General features: G+C 43.2%; 1 protein-coding gene across 1 annotated transcript in view; it reads left to right on the forward strand.

Annotated features, from left to right (window-relative positions):
• Positions 1-10,497, forward strand: part of CATSPERE (catsper channel auxiliary subunit epsilon) — a 146,329-nt gene that overhangs the window by 113,395 nt on the left and 22,437 nt on the right. The window contains exons 13-17 of the mRNA XM_059414005.1: positions 1,177-1,252; positions 2,958-3,010; positions 5,238-5,288; positions 5,677-5,710; positions 5,780-5,859. Coding sequence (XP_059269988.1) covers positions 1,177-1,252; positions 2,958-3,010; positions 5,238-5,288; positions 5,677-5,710; positions 5,780-5,859 — 294 coding nt within the window. The remainder of the gene's footprint in view (positions 1-1,176; positions 1,253-2,957; positions 3,011-5,237; positions 5,289-5,676; positions 5,711-5,779; positions 5,860-10,497) is intronic.

A 10,497-nucleotide genomic window follows, 5' to 3' on the forward strand; every position in this document is an offset into this window, starting at 1 on the left:
CAGGTCAATCCGAGACTTGACAAAAAATACAAAAAGCTTTGAAGTCAGCTGTGATGGGGAAAAAACAAACCTTCCTAGAAGAAAACTTGTATAGAAAATTGTAGATGCAATATTTACTATAGTGTCCTTCATAGACCTAGACTGTGTTCCTGTATTTATCAAATCAAAGTTTCCATCACACTGGAAAACAAACCACAATTGGCATAATTATAAGATGCTTCCTGATTTCAAAGGTGTTAAATGAGAAAAAATATGTATCTTAAAATTGATGAAATATGGTACAATGATTTAAAAATATAAAATGTGCTATTGATATCCTCATTTATTACACTTTATACGTAATATATGACGAATAAATAAATATTAAAATGTGATGAAAATCGGAAGAAAAAGAACATTTGTTTGTGGTTTGCTTTTCCCCAGCTTTTTTCAAAAAGTAAAAACCTTCGCGGTTTTATTGATATTCTGATCTCAGCTCAGAAGTACTGATAGCTCAGGTCATGATGTCAGGGTCATGGGATCGGGTCCCATGTCTGGCTCCACACTCAGCAGGGAGCCTCCATAAAACTTTCACAACTTCTTCAGCGATTTCAACTTCTCCCTTTTTGTCTGGGCACAACGATTCTTAGGCACTTCAGAACCTAGAAATTCGATCTCGCTTTTGCTTCCACTCAGATCATAATAAGCAGCATAAATTGGCTCAGAAAACTAATCTCATAACTTATTCTTTATGGTTCCAAAAGGGTCATGGATAGGAGAAAAAAATCCACAGAGGCTAGAGAAAGAACAAAAAATGCAGCTATGGCCTTCTAAGGTCATCAGAAAGCAGGACCAGATGTCAGTCGCACAGCCTCCCCCTCCACGAACGGTGTTAATGAGACGGGGCGGGGTAGGGGGGTGGAAATGTTGATGGACGCTCATCTCTGTTTCCCATTGGGCCGACCCTACGCTAGCCCGCCGGGCGGTAAGAGTGACTTCAGGGAGTGACCACAGTGCCTTAGCAGAAGTGGAGAATAGTCACCCCCATGGCCCCCTCCCAGACTTCTAGAATTCTGGATGACTGGGCGCCAGTCATCCAGTGTCCATGGGACGGTCCATGGGCTCCACGGGGAAGGCAGGCACAGTGCCTGCCTCCCTTGGGATTCTCTAAGCACCTGCACATGCCATTTCTCCTAGAGACGAGAACACGGGCCTTCGGCTTGTGCAGTTTCGGCCTAGTGAGTACGCAAGAGCGTGTCCAACTGCCCAAAAGGTAAGTGACAGAGGTGGAGCAACACCATTACCTCAATAAAGCCGCAGGCGGTGGGCGAGAGAACCCCCACCAGCCCGCCATGCAGGAGCCCCCCCACCGCCCAGGAAAGTGTGTGTCTATGTCTCCCGGGGGGGGGGCATTATTTCACTTTGGAGACAGACCACAGTTCTGTCTTCCAGAGGCTTACCAGCGAAAGAGAGCTGTAGAAATACATGCAAAAACAGAAAATGCTTAGTTTCAGGAGCTACAACTGTATAAAGGAAACCTGAAATGAATGGGAACTCAAGTGGGATATGGTTTGTCAGAGAAGATGGCTTTTCATAACTTTTTAAAAAGGTTTTCAAGCTAAAATTTGTCGTGTTCCTACTGTGTGTCTTTGCTTCCGTCTGTTGGTAGGTCATGGGAGCCGCAAGGATGAAAAGCCAGGCTCTTCCTCAGGGGCAAACCAGAGCTCGGCCGAGGGCGCACGACACACTTCTGAGAAAGCGCAGAGCGCGCAGAAGAGTGGGCAGACCGGGACGGGGCAGGGGGAGGGTCCATTGTTGGGCAGGAAGTGGAAGGTGGCCAAGGGCATTCCGGGAAGACACGTTTACAAGAGCAGAGCCCCGTGAAACAGCCAGTCCCCAGAAAGCCTTAGCGGTTCCTTCCAGCAGGAATTTTCCCAGGGAGCGATGACACCACCCCAACACGTTATGGACCGGCACTTCTGTGTCGAGGACCAGTCCTAGATGTGGTTGCTGGGTTATTTATTTATTTATTTATTTGTTTGTTGGTTGGTTGCTGGGTTTTTTCAGCTGGGCCCCAGAAGAGAAGGGATCAAGTGGTGGTGGGTCTTGACGGGAAGATTTGAGGACCTCAGTCAACCAAGGGTGTCACATGAATAGATTAGTGAAGACAAAGGGAAAACCAAAAGGGAAGAGAAAGGGAAGGAGAAACCAAAGATCTGATCAGGAAGGGACACCAAGGACTGTGGGTACAGTTGCTGACAGAACAAATCAGATCCTGTGTCTGAGATCAAGTGGTGCCTTTCCAGTGAAGGCGGAGAGGTCTGGGTTTAGCAGGGTTGACTCTTTAAATCCATCAAGCTGGTCTGGACAGTGTGCTCTATCCCCACCCTCCTGACCCCCACGTCCTTCATCGGGGTAGGGAGTATTAGAGGTTCTTTCAGATTCACTTTGTGGACAAATGCAACCTACAGCACATGTTTGAGACTGAAAGCAAGTATCTAGATCCCACTTAGCAAGCCCGGGGGTTGTCTAGCCCTGCGGTGGGTAAGCATCCCGGCGCCAAATGGGAAGAGAAATAGGCATCCTAGTCAGGGAGGGGCCCGGTCTCTGGTTGGAAAGAAGTCAGTGAAGAGCTAGATGGTCACGCCTGAGTCAGGGACAGGCCAGAAGAACAGAGTTGATGATCCTGGTTACAGCCGTGCTGGCGAAAGAGAAGATGCGGTTAGTTCCTGAAATAGCGATGTGGAAAAGCAGAGAACTAACCTCCCAGCCTCGTGAGCAACAGGGCAACACGAAGCAAAGGCAGGAAAAATGTGATCAAAAATAAAGAGTAAAACCGCACCCAAGAGTGTAACAAAACCCTACCTTGGAAAGGTGATTATTTCAAATCTAAAGTGTAATCACTTTTCGCTGTAGGGACATTTTCGCTCATGTGAATTGCAACCACGCGTCTCACCATTTAAATTCCTCCATTTTAGGTGTTCCAAATAGCCGTTGGCTGTGATTCCAGTAAATACATTGTTGTTAAAGGGCAAGTATATTTGCATTTGACCTGTCTTACTCTTTGCCTTTTCAAACAAACGGTGAACTGCATGGCGATTGCCGGTGGTACCATCAGCCTGATGACTGCCTTGTTCACGATGAAACCCGAAAACTGAACTGACATGGGCGTCCAGAAACTGAGCTGACAGTTTGTCCAAACCCGATTTGTTTGAGCTTTGGGCCAAGTCAAAGCTTCCATGTGAATCATACCAACAGGGAGAAAGGATGAACCTCTTTCCCTGCGGCCAGCGCTTTTCTCCGCCTTCCCTTTTAACCATCCTGTTTCCATCCGTCACCAGGGCGCCTCTCGCTCTCGGCCTAGCCCCAAGAAACGAGAGGGAGAAACACTTAGGTCTCCTTTGCCTCCTCCTCAAACCAGTTACAATGTCACTTCTGCCACAGAATTGCTTACGCCCCCATCAGAAAAACCTGCTCCATTACCCACGGGAAGGTTTTTTAGAGCAAACCTCACAGAAGCACCGGGGTTTCTTCCAGAGAAGCCCGAGGTGTGACTTGTCTTGCTTTTACCGGGGTTCACCATGAAGCACACTGATTTCTGTCATCCACTGGCCACCGCGGGCTCGCTCCTCTACGGGGGAGAATTGAGGTCCGTGTGCACAATCCGTTCAGTGGAGGTGAAGTGGGTCCTTAAGACAGCGATGTACCTAATAGACTCCTCTCCAGTGGTCAGGAGTGGTGGTGAGCGGGGAGTGGAGACTTCTCCAAGTGAATGACTTGCTCTCATCCAAAACAAATATCTACTCACCCGCTATCCTAATAATCTTCTGAGTACGCATTTGGAACCATCAGTTGCTAGACTGACAATCAAGTTTTCCCATTTCAGTCAGCAAGGGATGTGCATTTCCCACAACTCCTTTTCCGGGACGCACAAAGGCTAACTGATCTATGCAGCGCATGGCGTCCTGCTTCTGGAACGGTCTATGGACCAGTACTGGCATCGCTGCGAGTTTCTTGGAAATTCAGGCTCTTGGGCCTTGTCCCATACCCACTGAGTGAGAACAGCTATTTTAACTAAATATCCCGGAGATGAGCAAGGGCATTAAAATTTGAGAATAACTGCTCTATGCAAAGTTACCAGAATCAGTTCCCAGGACTGCCACGTGCGGTACCATGATCTCAGTCTATTTCTGGGCGGGTCTAGATGGCAATCGTCAAAGGCAAGCTGTTCATCAGCCCCACCAGGAGAACATGTTTGACAAACTCAGATTTCAGAACCTTACTCCAGGCTTCTTAATCAATGACCCACTGTTCTAGAACCCTAAAAATGGCCCTAATACCTTGAATTCAAGTTGGGGTGGGCCTGAGGTTTTCACAGTCATAAAAGGAGGCCTATGGGGTCCAAGGTTCCTGTGACAGGAGAGATATTCACCTTGGAGGGCATCTCATGGGGTCTATATTGGGCTTCAGTGTAGGAAATGGTTTAGGCTTCCAATATCGATCTAAACATGGTGGTGACCAAGGTTCCTTCTGAGTTACAGTGGAAACAGCCAGCAAAAATGGTCAAGTGAATAATTTAACTTACTCAAGACATCATTTTCTAGATCATGATAGCCTATGTTTGCCTGACCACTAACCAGAAATTAGGTGCATCCTTAAAGTAGCTCCTTACCTGCACAACTGAGTCCCCAGCAGCAATTAGAAATTGGTGGTGGGGGGGGTTAATTATGAGGAATAAAAATAGCCCAAAGAAATTTATCTTCATTTTGATAGATTTTCATTGAATTTCTCACATGTATCAAATACAAATAAATCAGTATATTTCTAATTCCGGTGGACTCAGAAATATTGATTTTTTAAAAATAGAAATGCTAGGGCCATTGTGCATGTGGGTGGCTCAGTTGGTTAAGGTTCTGACTCTCGATTTTGGCTCAGGTCATGATCTGAGGGTGGTAAGATCGAGCCCTGCATGGGGCTCTCTGCTGGGCATGGATCCTGCTTGAGATTCTGTCTCTCCCTCTCCCTCTGCTCCTAACCCCACTCTTGTGCATGCACTCTCTCTAAAATAAATAAAACCTTTAAAAAGAAAAGAAAAGAAAAGAAATGCTAAGGCCACACATTAACCCCAGGATTCTAGTTCAGTAAAGATGATTCTGTGATACTCTCAAGTTTGAGAATCACGGGGTTAAATGATTATATGTTTATGCAAGTGTATAAGGAATGATATTACAACTTTATCGATGTTTTGTTTTTTGTAGATTTAATAAAAAAGACTGTCTTCAGCATGATTTCTTTTACATTATTGAAAAGTAAGAAATATTTTTAACGTAAGCACTGTTCTACATTATTAGTACAAATAATTTAGAATCAGTATTTATTTCTATTAACATCAATCTTTTCTAATATATATGTTCATTGCTACAAATTTACCTCTAGGCACTGCTTTTGCTGCATCTTACAAATTTTGATAAGTTGTGTTTTCATCTCCATTTAGTTCAAAATCTTTTTGAATTTCTCTTAAGATCTCTTCTTCGATACATGTATTATTTAGAAGTGTGTGTTTAACCCCCACACAACTGGGGAGCATTTTGTAATCAATTTTTTGTGATACCTCCTTTCTGAACAAAGTAATGCTTTTAATTTATAAGTTTTAAAAGAGGAAAGAAAAATAAGTAATGAAAAATGTCTTTCCTACAGGTCGTATCTGAGGAATCAGCCATCTAAAAACTTGGTAAGAAAAAGCATAATTTTATCAATCAGCCAAATAGAGAAAATAACTAAAGCATTTTTCCTTTCCTAGAGAGTAAAATATAATTGGAAAAAATATGGCTGCCCACTGAGACTTGATTTCGGAGAAATGTTTCACCCTTTGATTGAATTGTAAGTATATCCTCGCTAAAATGTTTAACTTACTTTGAAAGTTTCAAAATGAAAGTATGAAAACAATGCTAATTAATCGTGCACCTAATAACAAATACTTTTGAGCACTTGATATATGCATCTCTAAGTTTTCCGTACTAGTTACACAAAGTTGGACTACCATGGTGCCTGCATGTGCAGGGAGGTTATCATTTCACTGCTGAGACAAGGCCGGTCAGACAGCGGAGGCTCTTCTCAGTGATGCAGGTGGTCTCTTCACCGTTGCCTTATTCTCTCTAATCTTTCCCCAAGCTCCTACCAGCACCCCTGCCTGTTTGATAGGAACTACCTTCCCCAGGTGACTATGACTCTTCCTTCCATGGGCCAACAGTAACTGAAAGCTTGCAAGGAACGGAACTACGTGACTAATAGGGAAGGTACAATAACAAGGCGATGGTACAGATGGCACAGATAACAAAAATGTTAGCTGTAACTTAATTCTTACAAATAATACTTTGTAATAATAGGATAAAATGCTCTGAGGAAGGCTTTTCCAAATAATTTTCTATTATTTTGTCTTCATCTTTAATTTTATTCTTGATTTATGATTACAAAAGTCACACTGTTTGTTACAAAATTTAAAATACAGAAAAATAGGAGACAAATGACCCATTTTCTAGATTTGTTTGCGATTATAAATAAAATGGTGGTGGATATTCCCTTCTGTACAGGTTTGGACACACTCCAGATATGCCATTAGAAAAAATTACTGGAAGCAAAACTTCTAGATAAAAACCATCAAAACTTTGGTCAAGGCTTCCAGCTTTGGGGGCTTTCTAAGGCTAGAAGCAACTTCTGAGATCTCTCAGGGTGGGTAGGGGTGACGTAAGGATTCAGGTGTTCCATTTGGGTTTTTTTTAACATCTTAATTTAATTTTCTTTTTTTCAGTGTTCCAAGACAGGTGCTTCCATTTAGTGTTGCTATGGGGGCTTTCCCTGTTGGGACCCAGAAGGTCTCTACCACCATGTCCTGCCTACCATTCCTCACCCATGCCGCTTTGAAGAGTCTGTGCTGTGCCCTCAACATCACTGTCCTACAGGCCCTCTGTCCTAGGTCCTCTGGGCTGTCAGACTGGTCAGGCTAATCTGCTGTCTTCCGCAGTTCTGATCCTCTTCTAGACATCCAGTGGCGCCACTATTTTTCCCAGTAACCCTAGACACTCCTTCCTCCACTGAGGCCTCGTTTTTTTCCTTTGTTTTGTTGTAAGTTTTTATTTTAATTCCAGTGAGCTAGCACACAGCATTACATCAGTTTCAGGTGTATAATACAGTCATTCAGTCGTTCCACACTTCACCCTGTGCTTGTCACGACAGGCGCACTCCTTAATCCCCATCACCTTGTCCCCCCCACCACCACCCCTCTGATAACCATCAGATGGTACTCTATACTTAAGAGAGTGTTTCTGGATTTGTCTCTCTCTCTGTTTTTTTCCCCTTTGCTCTTTTGTTTTGTTTCTTAAATTCCACATGTGAGTGAAATCATACGGCATTTGCCTCTCTCAGACTGATTTATTTCGCTTAGCATGATGCTCTCTAGTTCCGTCCATGTCCTTGCAAATAACAAGATTTCATTCTTTTTTACAGTTGAATAAAATGTTCTAGTATACAAATATAATGGAATATTAAACACACAGACACGCACACACACCCCACATCTTTATCCATTCATAAATCAATGAATACTGGGGTGGGCTCCATATCTTGGCTGTTATAAATAATGCCACTATGAACATCGGGGTGCATGTATCCCTTTGAATGAGTGTTCTTGTATTCTTTGGGTAAATGCCCAGTAGTGAAATTGTGGGATCGTAAGCTACTTCTATTTTTAACTTTTTAGGAAACCCCATGTTCTTTTCCACAGTGTCTGCTCCAGTTTTCATTTCCACCAACAGTGCGTAAGGATTCCTTTTTCTCCACATCCTCACCAACACCGGTTATTTCTTATGTTGTTGACTTCAGTCATTCTGACAGGTGTGAGGTGGTCTCTCATTGTAGTTTTGATTTGCGTTTCCCTGATGATGAGTGACGTTGAGCATCTTTTCATGTGTCTGTTGGCCATCTGGATGTCGTCTTCAGAAAAATGTCTCTTCGTGTCTACTGCCTATTTCCTAACTGGATTGTTGGTTTGAGGGTTGTTGAGTTTTACAAGTTCTTTATGTCTTGGATACTAACCCTTTATCAGATACGTCATTTGCAAATATCTTCGCCCATTCCACAGGTTGCATTTTAGCCTTGTTCATTGTTTCTCTCACTGTGTAGAAGCGTTTTATTTTGAAAGCGTCCCAGTAGTTTATTTTTGCTTTTGTTTCCCTTGCCTCAGGAGACATATCGAGAAAAAAATTGGTACAGCCTGTGGCAGATACATTACTGTCTGTGCTCTCTTCTATGATTTTATGGTTTCATGCCTCACAGTTGGGTCTTTCATCCATTTTGAGTTTATTTTGTATCTGGTGGAAGAACGTGGTTCAGTTGCATTCTTTGGCATGTTGTGCGAGATTGTCCTTTGCCCATCCGTTCTGATGCCCTGTGTCAGCCTTAGTCCGTTTATATTCAAAGCAATTATTGACGGATATGTATTTATTGCCATTTTGTTACTTGTGTGGTTCTTTCTGAAGATTTTTCTCTGGTCTTGTCTTTGTCTCTTGCATGTTTCATTGGTTTTCTTTAGTGATGTATTTGGATTTCTTTCTCTTTATTCTTCTCATGTTTATTAGTGGTTTTTGATATAGGATTACCCTTGGGTTTGCATATAACCTCTTCTGCATGTAGCAGTGTGTATGAAGTTCAGGGTCACTGAAGTTTGAATCCATTCTTTTCTCCTCTTCTCCCCATGTTTTAGGCATATGTTTTTATATTTTATATCCTTTTTTTTGTGAGTTCCTTGACTGATTTTTTTTTACAGAAATATTCATTTCTATTGCACTGGTGCTTCCTATCTCTCTTCTCCTCTGTATTAATTGTAGAGTTTGTCCCTCCTCCAGCCTTTACAGTGCTCTCTGGTTAACTTGGGACTGGCCAAGTGGAAAACATGGGACAGGTGAGCTCAGAGTCCTCCTACCGACCATCTTCCCAGGCTCCTTGTTTGCTTTGTTTTTGTTCTATGCAGCGTCTTAATCCTCCAAGGATAAATAATCTTAATGTTCTCTCCCAGAGAAGTGTATTCTTCTCTTCGACTCATTATTATTAAACACCTCTGAACCTTTTACTGTGCAAGGCCCTGGGAATTCAAAGATAAACAAGGCAGGATTTCCTCTCTCAAGGGCTTAAGAGTCTGATGAATTAGATAAACATATTAGATGACACAGAATAATAAAAAGAAAACTCAAAAGAATCCAGCCCAGCTACAGAAGGGAGAGGGGCTTTGGGAAATGTTTCCAGAAAACTTATATTTGGTCTGAGTCATGGAGTCTTAAAGGATAATAAATATTTAGCAGAAGGCAGAGGGGGAAGAAGAGAATTGGGGAAGGTGGCAATGAGCTCCACTGGGCGAGGCTTTCACGCAAAAGGGATGGTTTGAGGAAGAAGATGTCTAATGCTGTTGGGGCATAAAGTAAGGCACGAAGTGTCAGGACAAGAGAAATTAGCTCAGTAGAGTCCAGATCACAGAAGATTTCCTGTCCATACTATGGTAGAGCGGCACGGTCAAATATTTGCCTTAGCTAGTCCTCTCCAGGAGAAGGGAGAAGATGAACTTCAGGGCAACAAGTCTAAATAGCACGAGACGGGTAGTAAACTGTATTGGTGGTCCATGGAGGAAAAACACAAATGATCAAAATGGCAGCACAAAGAACAGGAATCATTTATGAGAAAAATTAGTGATTCCAATAGACAGGGGCTTGGATAGATAACTGATAGATGAGAAGAGACAGTGGGGAAAATGAGATGGGTCCCAGCGACTCTAGTGAGAAGAGACCCTCCGCAGCCTCCACCACCTTATCTGTACCCATGAGCTCCGTCTGTCTGCCTGTCCTCATAGGTGAACATATGTGAGTCTAAGGCCTTTCTCTCCATCTGTGAACTGGAGCCCCACCCGCTTTCCTACTTAAGAGCCCTGCTCCCGAACCTTCGCCCGCCTTCTCCCACATCATTGGGTTTTCCCCTGTCCTGGATCATCGGAGAAATCCGCAGTTCTTTCCCTCACTGAAAACAAAAACAGGAAAAAAAAAAAGCCAACAACCCTCTGCTGACCCCCACTACCTGTGTAGCTCCTCAGGGTCACCGGCTCTCCTCCGCCTCTTCCCCCATCCCTCCCAGCCAGGCTTTTCCCACCACCACATCCCCACACCCACTGCTCAGTCCTCGGGACTCACCCTGGCTGACCTCGTTAACCGGAATTACACAGCTGATCATTCCCTTGTACCTGAAATATTTTCTTCATTTGGCTTCCAGGATATCACACGCTCCTACTTTTCCTGCTACCTCATGGTATCTTACCATAAACCCAGTGAAAAAGACAGGTGGCTGACATGTTTGTTTATGGCCTCTTTTTTTTGTTTGTTTGTTTGTTTTTGTTTTTTTTTGTTTTTTTTTTTTTTAATTTTTTATTTTTATAAACATATATTTTTATCCCCAGGGGTACAGGTCTGTGAATCACCAGGT

The sequence above is a fragment of the Mustela nigripes genome, chromosome 10, assembly GCF_022355385.1.
Source record: "Mustela nigripes isolate SB6536 chromosome 10, MUSNIG.SB6536, whole genome shotgun sequence".
Classification (NCBI taxonomy): domain Eukaryota; kingdom Metazoa; phylum Chordata; class Mammalia; order Carnivora; family Mustelidae; genus Mustela; species Mustela nigripes.